Genomic DNA, 25,673 nt, shown 5'->3' on the forward strand with positions numbered 1-25,673 from the left:
GGCTAAGCAAAGGAGGGGAGCAGCCAAGCTCGAAATGGCCAGAGTGAGTACTCCTTTATAATAAAAAAATGTCATGCATTGGATACAGGACTGGACACATGTATACTTTATTGTTCGTAAAATATATAGAACAAATCCTCTGATCCCATTCATATTTGTGTCTGTTGGCAGAGCGAAAAGTTATGATAGCGCAATAAATGATAATTATTCTATGCATTCCTTTATTTTGCAGTCACGGTGTATCAGCTTCACAAAAAGAAATGCAAAACAAATCATTGGTGTTTCCCACGCGATCTGCTGCCGATGTTTCATCAGTGTCATTGCTCCCCTCAATGACCGTTTCATTACGCTGCATTGGTGTTCGTTTGGGCTCAAATTGATAACCTAAAACACCGATTAAAGCTTCGTAACTCTCCTCGTCACCATTAGATGAACATTCGTTACGTCCTTCTACGTCGGATTCGTCGCTGAAACTAGAAAGGAAATTGTCTGCCATCATCGCCGCCATTCAGTATTAAAGCACTGAACCTTTTGTTGTTGAAGAAACACCCCTCACTGTCAATTCTGAATTCTCTTTTATTGACAACGAGGGGTGTTTCTTCATGAGGGAACCTGGAATATGTGCAGGACGAACACAATGCATCAGCATAAACAGCTCAAAACACCCCTAATTCTCCCCTCACTAGTAGGAATTATATTGATGCAGACAGGCGCTGCCCCCCTAGTGGCCGGTGGCACTCTCTTCACTTGTCGTGACGTCACGCACACAATCTGCCAGATCTCGGGCGCCGGTCATTTTAGCTTGACAATCGAGCCAAATTTCTCTCATTTTCTTGTGTGTAATTACACGAAGTGGCATGATATGAATACAAAAGGCATGCGTTTATGGATAAATGATGGAATATTAACATTTTCCCAGGGCATGACATACCCTTTAAAGACCTATTACTTGTCATTGTTATCAAGTGGGCAGACGCCATACAGGTATTGATCCTTCCTGCCATCAGCGGCTAGTGGCCTTCATGGTAGTTTCTGACTCAGGAAAGCGATTTGACTAAACCAGACATGTCCAAAGTCCAGCCCGGGGTCCAAATGCGGCCCGTGGTCAAATTTCATCCGGCCCTCAGCCTCTGTCATAAAATCAATAACGTCTGACCTGTACACAGACTTAATAAATTGGTAAGCAGTACTGCTACCAGCATATGACGTAGCTTACACACTAAATGCTGCTCCTCATTTACCCACTAAAAGGCAGCAGCACTCTAAGCAACATTACCCCGTGTGAACCTTTACTCCCGATTTTCTAAAATGGCGACAATCAACAAAAAAAAGAAAGTTCACTGCGACGGCCGACCCTTCAAGGATCGGTGAAAATTGGACCATTTCTTCACTAAAATACGCAACAACTGTGTCTGCCTCATTTGCAAAGAGACCGTCGTTGTTTTTTAAAGAGTTCAACGTGAGGCGATAATACCAAACAAGACACGCTGACATGGACAATAAGATTACAGGGAAGATGCGTAGCGAGAAATTGAAGCAACTTGAAGCTAGTTTAATTTCACAGCAGCAGTATTTCGCAAGTGCCCGAGAATCGAAGGAGAACGCCACAAAAGCTAGTTGCGAGATTGTTGAAATTATTAATTAAAAATAATAGTAAAGCAAATGTGACACACAGAATGGCTTGCTAAAATTTGCTTAAATATATCGTTCTACGTAAAGGACGCTGCCAAGGTCGGCCCCCCCAATTTTTACCACACCAAATCTGGCCCCCTTTGCAAAAAGTTTGGACACCCCTGGACTAAACTATTTGAGGGCTACACTGCTCAAATTATGTGGCAGAGCATCTCATCTCTTTATATCACGATGCGTTTCCTGACGTCTCGTATCGTGATATATCAGCAAATGATATTTTATCCCAAATGTAGTACTCACCATAGGGGTTGGTGTCGTTCCTGTTGGACCCGTCTGTCTCGCCTGACCCATAGGTCCACCAGCGACTCCCATTTGCCCCGGTTTGGTCTGGCCTGGCCCCACCCCCATGCTTTGTCCCTGGGCTGGGGGCAGTTGCTGCGCACCGGTTGTAATTGGGGGCCCTTGCCCTCCCGGCCTTGCCGTTGAAGTCTGGGCCTGCTGTTGGAGTTGCGTCCTCTGTCCTGCGGCTACGTCATTCTGGGAAACTTGACCAACTTGTCGTCCGGATCCTGTAGGACCACCAGCAGGGCCCTGTCCCCTTGAAGAAGAGCCGGATCTAGAGGTACCTGGATGAAGAAATCAACGCTGATTAAACTTGAAGACTCAGCTTTAGAAAAAAGGACCAAACACACCGCAAATTGTTGTGCAAACCTGGTAAAATGCCATTCAAGGTTATAGAAAATGTACAAATATATATACATATATATATATATATATTAGGGCTGTCAAACGATTAACATTTTTAATCGAGTTAATCATAGATTAAAAATAAATTAATCGTAATTAATCGCAATTCAAACCATCTCTAAAATATGCCATATTTTTCCGTAAATTATTGTTGGAATGGAAAGATAAGACATAAGACGGAGATATACATTCAACATACTGGACAAAAGTACTGTATTTGTTTATTATAACAATAAATCCACAAGATGGCATTAGCATTATTAACATTCTTTCTGTTAAAGGGATCCACAAGAAAGACGTGTAGTTCTTAAAAAATAAATGTTAGTATAAGTTTTACTAATTTTATATTAAAACCCCTCTTTTCGTTTTAATAACATTTGTAAAATTTTCTATCAAAAAATAAACTAAATACACTACATACAGCACAAGGTGGAGAGTTGTAAATTAAATTAGAAATCAAGCCAAATAGTGTGTTTTGTCCCTCAACTGAGGCCGGAGTTTCCTGTTTACTGGTCCATCCATTGTAATTCCTGTCATTTGAGGTGCTGGCTTCACAACGTACTTGGCCTCTGATAGTTTGTATATTGTGAATAAATATTGCCATCCAATGTATTTGTTGGACTAAACGAAGTCTTGAGTAAGTTTTATGGGTGAGAATAGTGCCTCATTAATACAGATTGAAGCACTTTTTTCTTTTTGTGAACATCATTTTTTTTTTTTGCGATATTATTTTTTTGTGCTTTCACTAAATGATACTTATGTTTGTTGTGAAAGAGTTGCCGAAACTTATGCCAATAAAAGGGGCGGTCCAATGAAAGCCTGTGTCCACTTGCTTTTGTAATATTCTGATATAGAATTATCCGAGGCACCTTGAAGGGCATGCGGCGCCAGCATGTTGTTTACTCACATGATGCAGGAGTGAGTTAGAATTACGGCCTGCCGAGAGCTGTAATCTGTGTTAATGTTGAAGCTGAATGTGCTAAAAAAGAAGCAAAGTGCCAGCACGTCGCATGTGTTATACCTTTGTTAAGAAAAAGCACAAAACAAGACAACTTTCTCTGCCTCTTAGCTCTCAAGTGCGTCATTGTAATCTGTTTAAGGCAATGCATGAGCGGGTCATTCCGCGCATACGTTAAATGTGTTAAATATTTTAACGTGATTAATTTAAAAAATTAATTACAGCCCGTTAATGCGTTAAATTTGACAGCCTTAATATGTATAAAACCTTACAATGGATGATCCAATGTGAGGCTTTCAGCTACAAGGTTGAAATTTGTCGGCGTATTTGACTTTCATCCTAATTAGGCTCAATCCATGCCGCCAATGTTGCCAGTTTATAAATCAGTTATCGTAATAATACAAATGATCAAAATTCAAATTGGGTGAGGGTTGTCCTGTCTAGGTATGTTATTGTCTATTCCTGTTTTATTTTGAAGCCTCATCCTCCTGTTTCCCCCACTCACCTCTCCTGCTGCCTCACCTGTTTCTGATTGTTCCCACCTGTGCCCCTTTCCTCCTGTGCTTAAATTGTTTGTCTCTCCCTAGTCTCGTGCCAAAGTGTCTTTGCCCATTGTTGCCACTACTTCCAGTATCCATCACCAAAGATGTTCTACATTGTAACATTGTAAGTTTGTAAGTTTTTTTTCTGCCACAGTTTGTTGTTATTTTGTGCCTCATGCCTAGCCCTTTGTTGTTGTGATCTACTCCAGTGCATTTTTCCTAGCTCTCTTGTTTCTCGTTTCTATGATTTTGTTTCATAGCCCGTTATTTTCTCCTTTTGGAGCGCCCTCAGTTTGTTCCAGCCTCTGACCATTTGTGTTAATAAAAGACTAAATTCTGCATCTGAGTCCGCCCCATCTTGTCTAGGTGTGACAAACGGCCGCGCATGTAGTGGCTCCAACCTATTGCTGGAACCCTCCAGAATGAAGGAAAAATACGTGCATTCATTTATGGATGCAAACAGATCAACATTCCCTTGCACATCTCAAATGGTGACTGCACTCAGCTCGAATGTGCACCCTTGCTTCAGACGCCTTTCCCAGTCTCAAAACACTTCGCGGGTGTAAATCGAGACCAAAACAGGGAGTAACTATGAGCGGTTACCATGGAAACAAATGGATAGTGGGAACCTTTCTGACATTTTGTATTCAAAATGCTCTTCGTACATGACTACAATATTCTAACGCACAGACATTAAGAAAACTAACTTTAATCAGATTGCTGTTTTGGGAAAATGAACGCGTCAGATTGCTCGTTACTGAAAGAAAGTAATCAGTCCAGTAACCATTTTGATTGGGAGGGTCGAATGAAGGTTCGTTCATTCATTTGAAATGATGAAGCTTAAAAAACTGTAAAAAAATTTCACGTACTGAGGTATTTGTACCTCAAGGAACCACTGTATTCTGAAATATTGTAAGGTAGACGTTTCAAAGAGACTCAATAAAATTCCTCCATACCTGTCGGCTGGCCCTGCATGTCGACTTGTTGCTGAGATTTGCTGCGTGATGAGCGATGCGGATCCCCTTGCCTCGAGGATCTCTGACTATGATGGTGGCCGGATGGATCCCGAGAATAGTCCGATGAGTGGTAGACCCCGGATCTGGAATCGCCGCGTCTTCCCGATGACGAAGACCGCCCCGAAGGGTCGTGCCGCATAGACGGGTCTTTCGGGTGTCCCTTGGACGACCTCGAGGATCTCGGTTCATCCGAATGACGCGATGACGACGAGTGCCGACTCGAGCTGCCGTGATGCCGGTGGTCGCGGGCGGATGAAGAGTGTCGTCCTCCGTGGCCGTATTCGTCGTGAGGCCAAAGGTCCTCTTCGGGAGGCTCGTCGTAATCGTGGTAGGTGTGTTTGACACCGTGGCGACTCCTTCCGGACGAGTGACTCCCGCCGTAATGCCGGGAACTGGAACGCGGTTTTTCAAACCAGTCCGTCTCTTCCTGGCCGAGATGGTAGGCTTTGGAAACCGAAAGCAGATCACAGTCAATCTCCATGTCGTTCGGAGACAGCGGCATGCAGGCTGAGAAAAAAGAAGGAAGACCACCCACATGCCAAAGAAAAGTATAAGAAGGAGAAGACACAGTAAATCAAAAATAATACATTTATGCCCATGCACAGTACAATTTACTTTACTTTCACGTTCCAAGACTAACTAAAACACTGCAAAAATGTCCATATGTGTCTTTTCATTCCTAAGAATAATCCAATCGAGTTGTATATAATAGAGTATACAACATTTGCATTTAAGTGAGCGATTATCCTCCAAAACGCTTCAGACTATTTTGCAGTGCAACCAGAATTGAGAAATGAAAATACTAATGCAAAAACACATACAGTAGATAACGATAAAACCCTGTATAACAATTTGCGTTGGTGACGTGCAAAGAAGACCTTCCAAGGGAATCAGAGTGGTGCGAACGAAGAAAACGACCACGCCGGAGAACCATGCGAGTACTGGACAAACAGATGACCAGACGGACAGGCGGAGGGATGGACAGGCAGGCAGACAGACAGACAGCAGTCCACTGAAATGAGAGCTCCAAGTGACTCTCAGGAAGAAGAAAACATTGGCATGCAACAGCTAGCTCTGCCTCATTTTCTTCTCTTTCTCTTTTCTAAGCCTATCCATTTTGTGGGTGGGGGACATTGAGATAAACGGTGGGGGCAGTAGTAGGTAGCGAGACTGTGGGCGTTCACTCCCACAATTACCTTCACTGTCAGACACAGCACAATGATAATCGTCTATTATGTACGTATCGTCCGACTTGTAGACATGGGTCCGGGGTAGGTCCCGAATGTGGTCTTGCACATCTGGCAGAGAGTGACTGGAACCGTATTGGCCGTAATAGTAATGGTATCGACCGCTGCGACCGTCGTACGGGTCGGGACCTAAACTGGACGATCGCCCGGAGCCCATGAATCTCCTCAGGGGACTGAGTGGGCTCTCCTCTTCAGAGTACTGTCTGCTTGGGTGGCGCCCCCGGCTATAGCCGGATCGGTGAGGGCGATCGTCCCTCTCGTAGGATCTGCTGCGGTACCCGGAGTAGTCTCTGGCTGTGATCTTGTCCATCCCGTATCCGGTGGAGCGTGAACGGCCGGTGGAAGTGTAGTAAATCCGATCGTCCTCCTCTCCCATCGAGCCAAAGTATCGACTACCGCTGGCGATGCCGCTGCCGGCGTCGTAAGTACTCCTCTTGAAGCCGTAGTCCTCTATCAGCTGACGTCCCCGGATGTGGGAGGACGGGTAACCTCCGGCGACTGCGGGAGAATAGGAGGCCAGGTCCGCCTCTACGTCGCGAGCCTCCTCAATGGGAGAGAATTTGGAGATTTTCTGCTCCATACTGCCCAGTTTCCTGTGCTTGCTGCGTTTGTTGGACATGACCGCAGGAGCCAAAAGGCTTCTAGGGGACGACGATTTCTGCACGCCGGATCGGAAGCTGCCGTGACTGTAGTCATTGTCATAGTAATAGGAGGATCCCCCACCCAAACTAGTGCTCACGCTGCCGCTGCCCCCTAGTGGTCCGTGTCTGTAGCTGCTCTTACCCCTGCCATGGTGGTCGTACAATTCTTCCTGAATTGCCGCTTCCTCCTCGGGCGCCCTGCCGTACATGGAGCTGCCAGGTCCCACACGCGGGGTGCTGCCAATGGTTCCGGTGTGACCGTGGGTGTCGCCTGGGTAACGCCCGCTGCCGCTGTGATGCATCATGTCACCCGTCGTCGTGCCCAGCCCGTTTTTTGCCGTCAGCTCGCTCACGTCGTCTATCATCATGTAGTTCCTCGGGACATTTTGTTCTAAACCAGGTGCCCCGTACATGCCATCAGGTGTACTGTAGGTGGAGGGGCTGTCAACACCGTGTCCGTAGGCATTAGAAACTGTTGACGTGTACTGTCCATATGAGCCGGCTGTTGATGCCGTGTAGCCATATGCATTAGCAGTTGTGGTGGTGCACTGGCCGTACGAACTAACTGTTGTTGATGTATACTGTCCGTATGTAGTGGGTGGAATGGCGGATAACCCACCGTAACTACTAGACACCGTCGCCGAACCATAGGGTCCGTAGTTTGCCATTGTCGTCGTTCCTGCGTATTGACCAAATGAGGCAGCTGAACTGGAATAGGTACTGTCTTGCGCCGTGGTGGTAACCACGACTGTAGGATTACTGATTGTCTCGTAATTGGTGGGCATCTTGTGCTCCAGATCAGCCAGCGATGTGTGTCTGGGCCTTCCTTGGTGTATGGTCAAAATATCTGTATGAGGTTGCCCAGGGTACGGGGAGCTTTGGCTGGGGTAAGAGGACACAGCACTGGGATATGGTGAGCTGTGGGTGGGGTATGGGGGCTGACCAGGTGGTGCGGGCCCAAATCCCGTGTGCCCTGACTGGGGCTGAGGTTGCGGTGCGCTTGGCAACCCAATTTCTGTTTGGGGATACGGGGGTTGAGTTTGAGGGTAGGTGTGGGAAGAGTATGAGGCTTGAGATTGGTAGGATGTTCCTGAAGGGTGAACGTGACTCTGGAGGGGGGTTGGCTGAGGTAAAGCCTGGGATTGAGATGCTGTTGGATAAGGAGCTTGGTTGAATGTTGATGACTGGTACGGTAAACTTGATTGACCTGGTGCCGATTGGCTTTGCGGGTATTGCGAGTGGAACGATGACGTGGGTGTGTACTGAGCTGCGGTGTTCAGATCGTTACTGAATTGGCTGAGAGGAGCCGTACTTGGTCTTGTCGTCAACAGTCCGTTGGTTTCATGTGACGCGGCCGCAGCTGCCAATCGTAAATTGTTCAACTCGCTATCAGACATATAGTCCCGAGCGTCACCCATACACCTCAGATAAGCGATATCCCTCCTCTCTCTCTCCTTGACTAGTGTCTCTTTCCTTTGGTGGATGCCAAGCTCCAGGTATCTCAGCTTCGCGTCAATCTCCTTCTCCTCCTCCTCCAGTTCAGCTTGCTGCTTTCTCAGCTTGGTGGATTCTTGCTCCACCGCCTTTAGCTCGTGGGTGAGGTCTTTGAGAAGGCTGGCTTTGGCAGCAAGGCCGGACCTGGAGCTGGGCTTGAGGCTGGGCACGGATGGCAAGTAGACCTGTTGAAGGGTGGGCGTCATCATGGGCAGATGAACCGATGTCGTCGTCTCTTCCGGAGGAGGGCTGGGCAGGGTTCTCTTGACCTTACGTAGCAGTGAACTCTGATGAAGGGCTGCCAGCTGTAGGATTAGAGAGAGGGTGGGGTGGAAGAGCAGTACAATATGGGGGAGACAAAGACAAAACATGAAGATAAATCAAATATAGCATGTTATGATTATTAGAATGATAGGCAAATTGTTTGGCATTGGGTAAATATGTTCAAAACATAAAATAGCACAAAACATGTTGAAAAATTAAAAGTGGAAAAAGAAATATGTCAAGTAGTTCAGAGTTGTAGGGAACATGCCCAGGGAAAGAAAAGGGAAATTTGTTAAGAGTGGGCACGTTAGTTTAAAATGGATTACAATGGTGGGATAATCAAGAAATCAAAATTGGGAAAACATAAATTTCACAAACAGGAAAGAGAGAAACTCAAAGAATGAAATATCAGTTAAAATAATATAAACAGGAAAGGGAGACAAATAGACAAAGACAAAAGGGGGTTGCATTAGATGACATAATAGAAAAGATGTACAGTGCCCTCCATAATTATTGGCACCCCTGAAAAAGACGTGTTTTTTAGCTTCTAATTTTTTTAAAAATTCAAACAATATGGGACCTTAATGGAAAAAAAGAGAAAAATCCAACCTTCAATACAAGTTCAGTGGGGGAAAAATCCCACATAAAGAAAAAATGATTTGACATCAAATAATGTGTGTCACAATTATTAGCACCCCTGGTGTTAATACTTTGTACAACCCCCTTTTGCCAACAAAACAAGGTCTGGGGACTAAGATGGCCATGGGAGGAGCTTGATTTTTTGTCTGGTGAACCATTTCTGTGTAGATTTGGCCATATGTTGAGGGTCATTGTCTTGCTGAAATAGCCAGTGACGACCCATCTTCAGTTTTCAGGCAGAGGGCAACAGATTTTGATTTAAAATGTCCTGGTATTTCAAAGCCTTCATGATGCCATGCACCCTAACAAGGTTCCCAGGGCCTTTAGAAGCGAAACAGCCCAACAGCATCACTGACCCACTCCCATACTTTACAGTGGGCATGAGGTGCTTTTCAGTATGCGCATCTTTCGTGGCATGCCAGACCCACTTAGAATGTTTGTTGCCAAAAAGCTCAATCTTGGTCTCACACAAAAATACACACTTCAACTTGGACCGTGTGCTTTGGTCAGATGAGCCAACACATGGCCAAATCTACACAGAAATGGTTCACCAGACAAAAAATCAAGCTCCTCCCATGGCCATCTCAGTCCCCAGACCCTGTTTTGTTGGCAAATGGAGGTTGTACAAAGTCTTAACACCAGGGGTGGTAATAATTGTGACACACATTATTTGATGTCAAATATTTTTTCTTTATGTGGGATTTTTTTTTCCCACTGAATGAATGCACTTGTATTGAAGGTTGGATTTTTCTCTTTTTTCCCATGAAGGTCCCATATTATTTGAATTAAAAAAAAAACATTAGCAACTAAAAAACACATCTTTTTCAGGGGTGCCAATAATTATGGAGGGCACTGTACTGTTCCCAGAATAAAGGTGCAATTGTTCAAGAATTTCTTTTTTTGAGAATAATATTATTTTGGAAATTGAACAAAGAACATTAGTTATTATTTGACGGGAAACTATGTTTTCGCCAGTGTTAGCTACCATCTAATCAGAAGCTGTATATTTTTTTGAAGGTTCCTTCCATGAAACAGATCTCAATTGGATCTTTCCCGGATTGATATACAGATACAATGTTATGAAAAAGTATTTGAACCTTTTGGAATTTCTCACAATTCTGCATAAAATCACCATCAAATGTGATCTGATCGTTGTCAAAATCACACAGATCAAATCGCAGGTCTTCAGACAGCTCTTTTGACCGAGCCATGATATACACCAGACAATGCTTCTCATCAAGACAATTTTTAACCGTGTGTGTTTTATAGTGGGCAGGGCAGCTTTAAACCACTCATCAGTGATTGGGCAAACACTTGACTTAAAATGTTTGGTAAAAATTGGTTTCAGTTGCTCTTTAAGTTTCCTTAGGCAGAGGGTTCACTTACTTATCCCCCCCTTCTGTAATTGTTTGCATACTATCCTCATTAAAATATGAAAACCTATAAATGTTTGGGTGGTTTTAGATAAAGCAGACACTTTTTTCATCTGTGTGATTTTGACAAAGATCAGATCACATTTGATGGTGATTTTATGCAGAAATGTGAAAAAAATTACAAAAGGTTCAGCTACTTTTTCATATCACTGTATATGGAACAATCAATCTGGCTTGCCAAATTATTGGCGCTAGTAGTAGTGTTCCATGCTTTCAGTTGCAAATACAGTGGGGAGAACAAGTATTTGATACACTGCCGATTTTGCTGGTTTTCCCACTTGCAAGCCATGTAGAGGTCTGTGATTTTTATCATAAGTTCTCTTCAACTGTGAGGGACGGAATCTAATAAAAAAAAAACCGAAAATCACGTTGTATGATTTTTAAATAATAAATTTGTATTTAACTGCATGAAATAACTATTTGATACATTACCAACTAGTATATATTTCGGCTCTTAGTCCTTTTTTTAAGAACCCCTCCTGTTCTCCACTCATTAGCGGAAGTACCTGTGTTTGAACTTGTTACCTGTATAAAAGACACCTGTTCTCATGCTCAAACAAACAAACTCCAACCTCTCCACAATGACCAAGACCAAAGAGCTGTGTAAGGACATCAGGGATAAAATAATAGACCTGCACACGGCTGGGATGGGCTACAGGAAAATAAGCAAGCAGCTTGGTGAAAAGGTAACAACAGTTGGAGCGATTATTAGAAAATCAAAGAAGTTCAAGTTGACGGTCAATCTGCCTCGTTCAGGGGCTCCGTGCAAGATCTCACCTCGTGGGGCATTACTGATCATGAGGAAGGTGAGGGATCAGCCCAGAACTACACAGCAGGACCTGGTCAATGACCTGAAGAGAGCTGGAACCACAGTCTCGAAGAAAACCATTGGAAACACATTACGCCGTCATGGATTAAAATCCTACAGCGCACGCAAGGTCTCGCTGCTAAAGCCAGTGCATGTCCAGACACGTCTGAAGTTTGCCACTGACCATCTGGATGATCCAGAGGAGCAAAGGGAGAAGGTCATGTGGTCGGATGAGACCAAAATTGAACTTTTTGGTCTAAACTCGGCTCGTCGTGTTTGGAGGGAAAAAAAGGATGAGTACAACCCCAAGAACACCATCCCAACCGTGAAACATGTAGGAGGAAACATCATTTTTTGGGGCTGCTTCTCTGGCAAGGGTACAGGACGACTGCACCGCATTGAGGGGAGGATGGATGGGGCTATGTATCGCCAGATCTTGGCTGACAACCTCCTTCCTTCAGTGAGAGCCCTGAAGATGGGTCGTGGCTGGGTCTTCCAGCATGACAACGACCCAAAGCACACAGCCAAGGCAACTAAAGAGTGGCTCCGTAAGAAGTATCTTAAGGTCCTGGAGTGGCCTAGCCAGTCACCAGATCTGAACCCGATAGAAAATCCATGGAGGGAGCTGAAAGTCCTTGTTGCCCGGAACCTGAAGGCTCTGGAGAAGATCTGCACGGAGGAGTGGGCCAAAATCCCTGCTGCAGTGTGTGCAAATCTTGTCAAGGACTACAGGAAACGTTTGGTATCTGTTATAGCAAACAAAGGTTTCTGTACCAAATATTAAGTTCGATTTTTGTGATGTATCGAATATTTATTTCATGCAATTAAATGCAAATGTATTATTTAAAAATCATACACCGTGATTTTCTGTTTTTTTGTATTAGATTCCGTCCCTCACAGTTGAAGAGAACTTATGATACAAATTACAGACCTCTACATGCTTTACAAGTGGGAAAACCAGCAAAATCGGCAGTGTATCAAATACTTGTTCTCCCCACTGTAAATAATTGATAACCTTAACTCTCCATCTACTTCTCAGCAGTAATATATTTTACTTTATTTGTTTATTTTGGGGGGCGGGGGGGGGGGGGGGGGGTTTGGCAGCCATTTTAATGTTCGTCTTAGTACGAAAGTATATTTTAGTCAATTCAGAATGTGTTAGTCTTTGTCTCAAAAAATTGTTTTCCAATAATTTCAACACCATGTGTTATGAAAAATGTAAGCAAACTAGTAAAATAGAAACCAGGTTCATACCTGCAGTAATCAGAAGGAGGTCTGTCCAGACTACAACCATTGCTAAAAACGAAATGTATACTGCTACCAAGTTATGTCCAAACCACCGAACGTAGCACTTCTTTCTACTTTATTACACACTTTGTAAGCATTGTAAGAAACTCATTGATGGATACCGGAAGCGGGTGTTCGCAGTTATTTTGTCTAAAGGCTGTGCAACCAAGTATTATGCTGAGGGTGCCAATTCTTTTGTCCGGCCCATTTTTGGAGTTTTGTGTACATTTATCATGATTTTTTTTTTCATTCTTCTGTGTTTTTTCATTGCAAGCAAAATAAATGAAGATATTACTACCAAAGCATTTGTAATTGCAATCATTTTCTGCATTATCTGACAGAATCGCAGGGGTGCTAATACTTTTGGCCAGCAGTGTATGTCTTTTTTTGTCGGCATTGGCAACAAAATAAACCACACATTTCCAAAGATGAACAACGGACTCTCTTCCTCGGCTTTATGATCCAGTAGCTATTCAATTTATGTTTTTAGTTTAATTTTGTTGATGATTGCGATGTTTGTTTAAACGCTTTCTGTCTTACTGCCAAGAAAAAAAAAAATGACAATCGACCTTTGCGCTCTGACCCGGGAATTTTAATGCCTTGTAGGGCTGCAGCTATCGATTATTTTAGTACTCGTTGAAGTAGTTAGTTCGAATAATCGAGTAATCTGATAAGGAACATGAAAATTTAAAATACCTGTGCTAAACCTCAAACTGTGTAAAAATAAATAAATAATAAGGATTTATGTACAACAAAGGAACAATGGCTAACTTACATCAAACGCCTGCTAGCTTAAATGTTATAAAACGCTTTTTTTTTTTTTTTTTTTACAATGTTCTTAACAGACTGTTCAAACACATATTCCACCAAAAACAGTTAAATATATCGATAAACAAAATTATGAATTGATTAAAAAAACATTAGCTCATACAAAAACTTGGCTTATGTTGGTCTTAACTTGGAGCAGCTGGATTCAGCCATGTGAAATGAGGCAGACTAGAGGGCAGTGTATCCACCCAAATCAATAAAACTAAATACAAACACTTTCCAAATAAACCATTACAGCGCCCCACTTTAATTAAACAAATACTCGAAGCAGCAACATTTGATTCGAATCTTTTTTTCTAATCGAATACTCGAGTTAATCGATTAATCGTTTGAGCACTAATGCCTTGTCCCGGAAAAATCGCGGACATAATACTAAGATAAGATCCTTTAAATCTCCGCGTAATCTCCATGTCAGTCGACGTGGGAAATTGCTTTCACACATGAGGGCTACCCGTTTAAATCCCACGATTTAAACAGTGTTCAGGTATACTAGTCCTTCTCAAAAAATTTGCCTAATGTGATAAAGTTCATTATTTTCTGTAATGTACTGATAAACATTGGACTTTCATATATTTTAGATTCATTACACACAACTGAAGTGGTTCAAGCCTTTTATTGTTTTAATATTGATGATTTTGGCAAAAAAAGTCAAGAAAAAACAAAAATCCCTATCTCAAAAAACTAGCATATCATGAAGAGGTACTCCAAAGAAGCTACTAACATAATCATCTGAATGAACGAATCAACTCAAAACCCCTGCGAAAGATTCCTGAGGCTTTTAAAAACTCCCAGCCCGGTTCATGCAATTCCGCAATCATGGGCAAGACTGCCGACCTGACTGCTGTCCAGAAGGCCATCATTGACACCCACAAGCTAGAGGCTAAGACACAGAAAGAAATTTCTGAGCGAATAGGCTGTTCCCAGAGTGCTGTATCAAGGCACCTCAGTGGGAAGTCTGTAGGAAGGAAAAAGTGTGTCAGGAAACGCTGCACAACCAGAAGAGGTGACTGTACCCTGAGAAAGATATTGGAGAAGGGCCGATTCCAGACCTTGGGGGACCTGCAGAAACCTGGAAATGGGCTACAGGTGCCGCATTCCCCAGGTCAAGCCACTTTTGAACCTGAAACAGCAGCAGAAGCGCCTGACCTGGGCTACAGAGAAGCAGCACTGGACTGTTGCTCAGTGGTCCAAAGTACTTTTTTCGGATGAAAGCAAATTTTGCATGTCATTCGGAAATCAAGGTGCCAGAGTTTGGAAGAAGACTGGGGAGAAGGAAATGCCAAAATGCCTGAAGTCCAGAGTCAAGTACCCACAGTCAGTAATGGTTTGGGGTGCTATGTCAGCTGCTGGTGTTGGTCTACTGTGTTTTATCAAGGGCAGGGTCAATGCAGCTAGCTATCAGGAAATTTTGGAGCACTTCATGCTTCCATCTGCTGAAAAGCTTTATGGAGATGAAGATTTCATTTTTCAGCATGACCTGGCACCTGCTCACAGTGCCAAAACCACTGGTAAATGGTTCACTGACCATGGCATTACTGTGCTCAATTGGCCTGCCAACTCTCCTGACCTGAACCCCATTAAGAATCTGTGGGATATTGAGGAAGTTGAGAGACACCAGACCCAACACTGTAGATGAGCTTCAGGCCGCTATCGAAGCCTCCTGGGCCTCCATAATACCTCAGCAGTGCCACAGGCTGATTGCCGCCATGGCACGCCGCATTGAAGCAGTCATTTCTGCAAAAGGATTCCCGACCAAGTATTGAGTGCATAGCTGATATAATTAATTGAAGGTTGACCTTTTTTGTATTGAAAAACACTTTTTGTATTGGTCGGATGAAATATGCTAAAATTTTGAGATAGGGATTTTTGTTTTTTCTTTCTGTGTCTTAGCCTCTTGCTTGAGGGTGTCAATGATGGCCTTCTGGACAGCAGTCAGGTCGGCAGTCATGCCCATGATTGCGATTTTGAGTAATGAACCAGGCAGGGAGTTTTTAAAAGCCTCAGGAATCTTTCGCAGGATTTTGAGTTAATTCATTGACTCAGATGATTAGGTTAGTAGCTTATTTAGAGTACCTTTTCATGATATGCTAATTTTTAAGATAGGGATTTTTGTTTTTTCTTGACTTTTTTGCCAAAATCATCACTATTAAAACAATAAAAGGCTTGAACTACTTCAGTTGTGTGTAATGAATCTATAATATACAGTGGGGAGAACAAGTATTTGATACACTGCCAATGGGTTTTCCCAGTGTATGAAAGTCTAATGTTTATCAGTACATTACAGAAAATAATGAACTTTATCACAATATGCTAATTTTTGTAGGAGGACAAGTATATGAAAGATAAGAATAAAAAGGACTGCCAAAAACAACACTGTTGTCTGCCAGTGTTCACTCGAAATATGTGGGGAAGTTTATTTGTTTTTGGATTAAAACTTCTGAATTTTACAGACAAAACTAATTTTTAATTTTACAGACGAAAACAGTTTGAGTATTCTTCGACTAAAACTCGACAAATGTTTAGTCGCTGAAAACTAGACAAAAACGATCACATTTTGAAATGACTACAATATGGCTATTAGTATTTTTGTCCAAGAGACAAAAGACTGGTTAGAATATTCTGACTAGGGTGTGTACAAGAAGCATCTCTATTCCGATCAGGCTTTTAATCAGAATAAAAGTGTCTTTGTAAACGTAGCCATTGTCTGTAATTCTGATGTCAGTATCGTTTGAGTGACTTTACCTGGTTCTGGAGTGCTTGTTGTTGATACAGGGACAGCCTAGCCTTCGTGTGCTCATCCGCTGTGGGACTAAGGGACTTGGGATCTGACATCGATCTTTGGGTGCTTTTTATTGGTCTTGGCATGGAAGGATGTCGCTGGGGGGACTCTGCAGTGTATGCCTTCTGCTGAGGTGTGACATGGGCCTTATTCAGCCTCTCACTCGATAGAGAATTCTCCAACAGCCGGTGAGGGGACACCGGAGAGACAGGTGAGTAGAGAACAGTTTGCTGCTGCCGGATGATATTGGAGATGGACTCATTGTGAAGGTGGTTGTGTGGTTGGCAGTTCATATCGAGAGGGTCGGGACGTCGGCGCTCGAACTTGGCTGCGTTTGCTGTGACGTGCTGCTGGCGCTGCTGCGTGGCAACCTCAGCCACGCCGGATGGTTGGGTACCACTACTGGTGGAGGAAGAATATGGGCTGACTGTCGTAGGTATGCTGAGCTGGGGAGCAACAACCCCTTGCGACTGGGCTTCTGGGTCAGTCTGGCACGCTAACGACTGTCCCTTTTTTGTCCTTTCGGGTCCTGAGATGTAGTGCACGATCTCAACTTTATTCGGGTCCGGTACTGTCACGTGGATCGCAGGCGAAACTCTTCCGAGGTGCTCCACTTCGGTTTGGCAGGACATTTCTCTCATGGTTTGGATGGCGATACTGGATGATACCATCTTGGAAGCGTTGGGTTTGGCGTCAGTGGCAGTGGTGCTTGCGGAGGTTCCGCCGCTAGCTGCACTGGATTCGGAATGTCGAGAGTAACGAGAGCGTCTTCGACGGACCGGCTGCCCGGTTTCAGCCTTGTCCTCGTCGTCGTCAGTCTGAACGGAGCAGTCTACGCTGCGACCGCGGCGTCTGGTTCGGTGACGCATCATGTACCTTGTGATGGGAAGAAGAAATCGACGGTTTTTATTAGATTGTGCATCTACATCTTGTCAGGGCTTTACATTTCAATGACCTTACCTACTGTTAAAATGGTCATAAACACTAAATACTCCAAAGTAAAGGTTGACCGATATATCAGGCCGATATATGGACTTTCTTCACGATCGGCCATCGGCAAACATTTAGCCGATATAACAGAAGAACTTATGTTGGGTGTTTGGGCGCTGATCTTTCTAATAAAGACCGATATGTTGGCTGGCTAATATATCGGGTCAACAAACATGAGAAGATTTTAAGAGGGGGGCCATGTATCCCCCTGGTGGCCGAAAAGTGTCATTGCATGTAATTCACTTACATACATATATATATATATATGTTGTAAAGTTATACAACTGAAACAAAAATGAATGAACAAAAAAATAATATTTTTATAATGGGTCAACATTATTTTTTGAGCACCTTAGATGGTCATTTGATTTGCAAATAATTAAAATAAAAAGTGTATTGGAAAAAAATGGTTTTTAAAAATGTTTTTTTTTCTTTGATTGAAAATTTTTTATTTTTTTTCTGATTGAAGCAACTTTTTGGGGGATTGGTTGATTTAGACACAAATGTCCTAATCATAATATGGCCCAAACACAAAAAGGATTGCTTCAATCAAAGAAAACTTTTTCAATGAAAAATTAAGTGTTCAAATGCAAAATTTTCAATCGTACATATTTTTTAGCATTCAAAAACTTTTTTTTGATTGAAATTTTTCCCTTTTTGATTGAAGTGATTTTGTTTTTGAAAATCTATATTTTTTTGAAGCAACTTATTTTTTGATTCAATATTAAAGTCGTCAAAATTCTGACCTTAAAAAACATAAAAGGGAACCTCGGACTTAGACTTGGGCGGTTGGGCTGGAATGGGAAAATAGCTGTGCTAGCTAGCAAGCGAAGCTAGTATGACGACTGGCATGATTTTTTCACATTCTGCTGCTGATCAGATTGTTTTGTTACAGAGCTGTGGGATGAGTTCCAGACGTTGTACCTACATCCAATTCCAGCTCATCAGCATTGTCTTTAAACCGATCCTAGGCGGCTTGCCGATATATTGACTTGCTGCCATTTGACAGTTTGTAAATCCCTTTGTTTCTAGTTGCATTATTGCTCTATTTTTTTTGTTTGTTTGTCAGCCTCTCAGCGTGGTTTTCCTCATTTAAGAAAAAATTTAAATTTTTTTTTATCCCGACCTACTGTCATGGACCCTTTTTGTGTCTCCCTTTTCTTGATCCCTTGTTTTTTTTGTGTGTGTTTAATAAACTCTTTTACACAATCCCTATGTTATTGTCTGCTTGCTGTCTCAAGTGAGCGCCATTTTCTAATTCTGTGGTCAAGCCAGCCGCACTTTCTTTTAAGTTGTGTTTCCCTTTCAGGTTTTACCGCACAGACAGACAACGCATATGTGTTGCGATTGCTTTATAAGGAAAATCATGGCTCAAAGGTCACGCGGAAGTATAGTCTTATGGTCTACGCGCTCGTATGTCGTATGTATTCTAAAAATGACGCGATTGGGCCTAATTTCTGATCATGTGATCTGATCAGATCAACCCTATTCACACGCAGACACCTTGAGAAATATGTACCTTTCTTCTCCATCTTCATCATCCGTCTGCACACAACTGTCTACGTTCCTGCGAGGCGAGACATGAAAGACCGTGCCTTCTCCATCCAAAGTGTCTCTGCTTAGCCTGGTCATGGAACTGTGTTTCCTCATGTTGCTCTGGTTCTCAACATGCTCATCGTGGCTTCTCAGACACATCTCTGAGGAGGAGTTGGGGAGGGAGCGGGATCCAATTTGATGGTCAGTATAAGGATGAAGAGGCTGTCCAGTCGCATCCATCTGAAAAAGAAGATCAATTGCGGTCATTTTCAGGGTGTGGTTCGAAAATGAGCAACAGAAGTTGCTTGATTTATTCACAAAATTAGTTTTCTAGCTCCTGACTTGCAATGTTTGAGCGTGCCATCACAGAACAGTTCTTTAGGAATGGTCTTGAACTTTTTAGCAACACAGACTGTTTAAATACAGCCATATCAGCGAGACTAAAGTTTCTCAAGTTGCACATGCTGGATTGAGTTCAAGGCGAGCCAATTGGAATAGAGGACCACAGATGTTTACCATGATATTTCTAACTGTGCGACAACTTTTATTGTGTTCTCTTCAAGTTAGTCATGTACGATATGACGATGCAAATCGTCAAAACGATATGAAGTGAAATATTGTCATGAGCATCTTGTACCGCCAATATCGTGATATGTTGGGCGTCAGGTCAGTTTAGCACATCAGCTATGCTTCAAGTGACCTGTAGATGTCTCCAAACACGACTGCTTGGTAGAGTTGTAATGAAAAATCCAAGTAGTCTGTGAAGACCCGGATAATTCAAAAACCTTGTACTGTAATGCAAAAGCAATCATCAATATAATTCTTTAACTTTATTTATAGGGCTGTCAAAATTATCGCATTAACGGGCAGTAATTAATTTTTTAAATTAATCACGTTAAGATATTTGACGCAATTAACGCACATGCCCGCTCAAACAGACTAAAATGACAGTACAGCGTAATGTTCGCTTGTTACTTGTTTTTTGGTGTTTGGCGCCCTCTGTTGGCGTTTGGGTCCAACTGATTTTATGGGTTGGGTATCATGAGTGAGCATGGTGTAATTATTGACATCAACAATGGCAAGCTACTAGTTTATTTTTCGACTGAAAATTTTACAAATTTTAATAAAACGAAAACATCAAGAGGGGTTTTAACATAAAATTTCTATAACTTGTACTAACATTTATCTTTTAAGAACTACAAGTTTTTCTATCCATGGATCGCTTTAAGAGAATGTTAATTATGTAAATGCCATCTTGTTGATTTATTTTTATAATAAACAAATACAGAACTTATGTACCGTATGTTGAATGTATATATCCGTCTTGTGTCTTATCTTTCCATTCCAACAATAATTTACGGAAAAATATAGCATATTTTATAGATGGTTTGAATTGAGATTAATGGCGATTAATTACGATTAATTTTTAAGCTGTAATTAACTCGATTAAAAATTTTAATCGTTTGACAGCCCTATTTATTTATTAATATTCCGCCATGTTTTTTGGCGCTGCCCAGCCATAATTGTTTGACCAATCGACACAGTTTCAACTTTGGAACGTGTCAGAAATTCACAAGATGCAGGCTCTCAGGCCTGTAACATTTACGGTTGTGGAACAAATGCCATTTTCCCACCCAAAGATGCACACATGTATCTTAAAGGAGCCATTTTTCCATTTTTTTAATGGGATAATTTATTTTTTCTTACTGTATCTAGTCCTAGTTTTAATCTGTTTCACATTAACCATGCCTAGAAAAAAATTCAGGAAGTCAAGGTGCACTAAAGTAGTATAGTTTTTGCCAAAAATGTACAATTGGGCCAAAATTTGCCAAACTTTCACATTGTTCGCAAATGATTTTGTGCCTTTGAAAAATGGCACAAAAACATTTCCATTCACTCTCATTGTTTTCCAAGTGACCTCATATCAATCGGATTTTTCCCAAAACGACCCCGATTTAACAGGAAGTGATTTTAAAATGGCCCAAAATCAGCTAGAAGTGACCTGATATCAACAAAAAGCGACCCAATAATGACTAAAAATCAACAGGAAGTGGACTGGAATCTATAGAAAGTGACCTGATAAAGACCCCCAATCAACAGGACCAGGCTACCTGACCCAACAATTACCCCAGATCAACGGGAGATGACCCGATATTGACAGGAATTGAACTAGAAAGTACCCAAAATTAACACGAAGTGACCTGATATCAACAGGAATTGAGCTACAAAGAAACCCAAATCAACAGGAAGTGACCTGATATTAACAGAAATTGACCTGATAAAGACCCCCAATCAACAGGGAGTAACCTGACCCAACAATTACCTGAAACCAACAAAAAGTCACCTGATATCAACAGAAAGTGAGCTAGAAAGTAGCCTAAATCAACAGGAAGTGACCTGATATCAACAGAAAGTGACCCAAAATCAACAGAAAGTTACACAATATCAACAGAAAGTGATCTGATAATGACCGTAAATCAACAAGAAGTGACCTGACCCAATAATGACCCCGAATCAACAGGAAGTGACCCTAAAATGGCCCAAAAATCAGCTAGAAGTGACCTGATATCAGCAGAAAGTGACCCAATAATGACTCAAAATCAACAAGAAGTGGCCTGGAATCTATAGAAAGTGACCTGATAATGACCCCCAAACAACAGGAAGTGACCTGACCCAACAATTACCCCAGATCAATGGGAAGTGACCCGATATTGACAGGAATTGAGCTAGAAAGCACCCCAAATCAACATGAAGTGACCTGATATCAACAGGATTTGAGCTAGAAAGAAACCCAAATCAACAGGAAGTGACCTGATATTAACAGAAATTGACCTGATAACGACCCTCAATCAAGGGGGAGTGATCTGACCCAACAATTACCTGAAATCAACAGGAAGTCACCTGATATCAACAGAAAGTGAGCTAGAAAGTACCCTAAATCAACAGGAAGTGACCTGAGATCAACAGAAAGTGACCCCAAATCAACAGAAAGTGATCTGATAATGACGGTAAATCAACAAGAAGTGACCTGACCCAATAATGACCCCGAATCAGCAGGAAGTGACCCTAAAATGGCCCAAAATCAGCTAGTAGTGACCTGATATCAACAGAAAATGATCCAAAAATGACTCAATCAACAGGAAGTGGCCTGGAATCTATAGAAAGTGACCTGATAATGACCCCCAATCAACAGGAAGTGACCTGACCCAACAATTACCCCAAATCAACGGGAAGTGACCCGATATTGACAGGAATTGAGCGAGAAAGAAACCCAGATCAACAGGAACTTACCTGATATTAACAGAAATTGACCTGATAATGACCCCCAATCAACAGGGAGTGACCTGACTCAACAATTACCTGAAATCAACAGGAAGTCACCTGATTGTGAGAGAATTTTATTCATGCTTGAAACGCAACCATTATACCATATATTTTGCATGCTTTGTTATGCTTGCATGAGAACATTGTAGCATAAAGCATCATTGTTATATTAATCTGTTTGAGTGTGACTCCCCATAGCCTTGACTATTGTAGACTTTATCACAATATGCCCAAATATGGACTGTTGTGTTCCTGTGTTTTCCAATATGCCCTGAATGAATACAATGGGTGTCTGTGGACCCCCTTATCAGATCTGACTCACTCTCTACCAGCCGGGACCAGTGCTCAAGGTCTCGGCTCAAAGATATGGAAAAATACCCAGGTTTGTGAGATAAAGAGTTTCGTTTAGTATGTTATGTTTCACGGTGGGCTTCGGCACCGCCCTTTCCACAGTATAAATGTCCAGCCTCTGTTGTACTTCTTTGTACTTCTGGGTGATCACAGCTCCTGGCTGAATCACATCATTTTGTACCCGAGAGCTCTTGTTCATAAAGCCTTCAAAGCAAGCAATCCATGGTTGGGGTCTGATTCATTTCTCATCGAGCTACAGTGCCTTGCAAAAGTATTCGGCCCCCTTGAATCTTGCAACCTTTCGCCACATTTCAGGCTTCAAACATAAAGATATGAAATTGTTGGAAAAAGTTGGCCATTGTGGCCAAAAAGTTCAATTTTGGTTTCATCTGACCAGAGCACCTTCTTCCACATGTTTGGTGTGTCTCCCAGGTGGCTTGTGGCAAACTTTAAACGAGACTTTTTATGGATATCTTTGAGAAATGGCTTTCTTCTTGCCACTCTTCCATAAAGGCCAGATTTGTGCAGTGTACGACTGATTGTTGTCCTATGGACAGACTCTCCCACCTCAGCTGTAGATCTCTGCAGTTCATCCAGTGAGATCATGGGCCTCTTGGCTGCATCTCTGATCAGTTTTCTACTTGTTTGAGAAGAAAGTTTGGAAGGACGGCCGGGTCTTGGTAGATTTGCAGTGGTCTGATGCTCCTTCCATTTCAAAATGATGGCTTGCACAGTGCTCCTTGAGATGTTTAAAGCTTGGGAAATCTTTTTGTATCCAAATCCGGCTTTAAACTTCTCCACAACAGTATCTCGGACCTGCCTGGTGTGTTCTTTGGTTTTCATAATGCTCTCTGCACTTTAAACAGAACCCTGAGACTATCACAGAGCAGGTGCATTTATACGGAGACTTGATTACACACAGGGGGATTCTATTTATCATCATTGGTCATTTAGGACAACATTGGATCATTCAGAGATCCTCACTGAACTTCTGGAGTGAGTTTGCTGCACTGAAAGTAAAGGGGCCGAATAATATTGTACGCCCCACTTTTCAGTTTTTTATTTGTTAAAAAAGTTGAAATTATCCAATAAATGTTGTTCCACTTCACGATTGTGTCCCACTTGTTGTTGATTCTTGACAAAAAAATTAAATTTCATATCTTTATGTTTGAAGCCTGAAATGTGGCGAAAGGTTGCAAGATTCAAGGGGGCCGAATACTTTTGCAAGGCACTGTATCTTCTCAGCGTTGGGAAATAAAATAGGGTGTTAAGAAAAAGATGAACTACTACCTTTCTTCCCCACAATGCTTCCCACGATATTTCTGATCGTTGAGAGAGGGATTGTAAGGCTTTAGCCAATTAAAAAAAGGCTTCAAAGGCTGCCAAAATTTTCTCTACTCATTTTACATTGCCTTTTAGATCTAAGTATACGTAATACAGTGCCATTATAGATTGAACACGACAATGCGTGAGTGGGTAGTGCAGCGCATGCGTTAATTGCGTTAAATATTTTAATGTTATTACCGCCATTGACGCGATAAATTTGACAGCCCCACATTAACCAAAACTAAAGACTCTTGATGAGTGTAAGACATTTTCTGTAACGTTAAATACAATTAGAAAACGATTTAATTAAAAAATATATATATTAAAAAAAGGCATGTTCGATATTTTTTTGCCGATTCTGATACTTTGAAAATGACTTGATCGGACCCGATCGGCACATCTCTAGACCTGACCCAATAATTACTCCAAATCACAAGGACGTGATCTTTGATATCAACAAGAATTGAAGTAGAACGTACCCCAGATAAACAGTAAGTGACCTAATATCAACAGAAAGTGACCCAAAATCCACACAAAGTAACCTGATATAAAAAAAAAAAGTGACCTGATAATGGCCCTAAATCAACAAGAAGTGACTTGACTCAATAGTGACAACAAATAAAGAGGAAGTGACCTCAACTCAACAGGAAATGAGCTACAAAGTACCCCAAATCAAGAGGAAGTGACCTGATATCACCAGAAAGTAAACCAAAAATGACCCACAATCAACAGGAAGTAACCTGATATAAACAGAAAGAGACGTGACAATTAACCCACTTCCTTCCCTGCAGGACATCTACACCACCCGCCTCACTAGCAAGGCTGTCACGATTGTGAGAGATGTGACACACCCAGCGCATGACTTTTTCAGCTTGCTGCCCTGTGGAAGGAGGTATAGGAGCCTTCGGTCCAGAACCACAAGACTGACAAACAGCTTCATCCACCAGGCCGTCAGGATGTTAAACTCCCTCCCTTGCCTCCCATCACTGAATTCCACACATACACGAATAGAGCACTTTAATAATTGACTACCTCATAACAACTACTTGGGCCTTGCAATACACAACAATGGACTGTGTCAATTGTTGCCTGTCACTCTATCATTTTAGAATTATTATTGTTACCTGTCATGTTCGTTTTCCAATGTATGTATGTCTCACTTAGTGTTATGTGTCTTTCACAGGGATAGAGAGAGAAACGCAATTTCGTTTTCTTTGTATGTATGTAGCAGAAAACACAAACAAGACTGAAATAGGAGTTTCTGCTCTTGCGCCTCTCTTTAAAATAAACTGCTGTATTTTAAGCCAAAAGAACAGTTGTGTTTGAAAGAACAATATGTCAATATGCTGCCATAGCAAATTTGTGGCACAATAAGCCCCCGAACTATTTATAATTTGTCCGTTTTACCCTGGAAACCCCCATTTAGAGACGTCGCGCAACCGCTTTTGTTTCAACCCAGCCATAAAAAGAAGGTAATTAATTATATTTATTATTCAGAATGTCTGTCATTTTTAGCTTAGAATCATTAATTGATGTCTAATATTTATAAAAAAAAATAATAATAATAATGAAAAAAAAAAACGACTTTATAACATTTTTCACTCGCATTTTTTAAACTTTTAAACAAATTACGTCACAATGAAAAATTTGGCCTCTGTAAAAAGTCACAGATATATAGTGCCTCATAACTATCACTTAATTGTATTTTTTTTGCATTACTGTCACATTTTCCCCATTATTTGAGATGTTAAATAATCGATCCAAACATAGAAAATTTGAAAAAAAAAAAAAAAAAAAAAGAAAAAGAAAAAAACGTTTAAAAGGGTAAATA

General features: G+C 41.8%; 1 protein-coding gene across 7 annotated transcripts in view; it reads right to left on the reverse strand.

The window, feature by feature from the left end:
* Window positions 1-25,673, reverse strand: part of bsna (bassoon presynaptic cytomatrix protein a) — a 197,031-nt gene that overhangs the window by 34,176 nt on the left and 137,182 nt on the right. For 3 of the 7 annotated variants that reach the window (XM_057858297.1, XM_057858290.1, XM_057858323.1), the window contains 5 exons: window positions 18,825-19,081; window positions 16,279-17,191; window positions 6,092-8,582; window positions 4,836-5,402; window positions 1,933-2,258 (listed from right to left, as the gene is read on the reverse strand). In XM_057858297.1, coding sequence (XP_057714280.1) covers window positions 1,933-2,258; window positions 4,836-5,402; window positions 6,092-8,582; window positions 16,279-17,191; window positions 18,825-19,081 — 4,554 coding nt within the window. The remainder of the gene's footprint in view (window positions 1-1,932; window positions 2,259-4,835; window positions 5,403-6,091; window positions 8,583-16,278; window positions 17,192-18,824; window positions 19,082-25,673) is intronic. The other 4 variants (XM_057858314.1, XM_057858307.1, XM_057858341.1 and 1 more) reach the window with 3 other exon arrangements.

Source organism: Corythoichthys intestinalis, chromosome 2 (genome assembly GCF_030265065.1).
Source record: "Corythoichthys intestinalis isolate RoL2023-P3 chromosome 2, ASM3026506v1, whole genome shotgun sequence".
NCBI lineage: Eukaryota > Metazoa > Chordata > Actinopteri > Syngnathiformes > Syngnathidae > Corythoichthys > Corythoichthys intestinalis.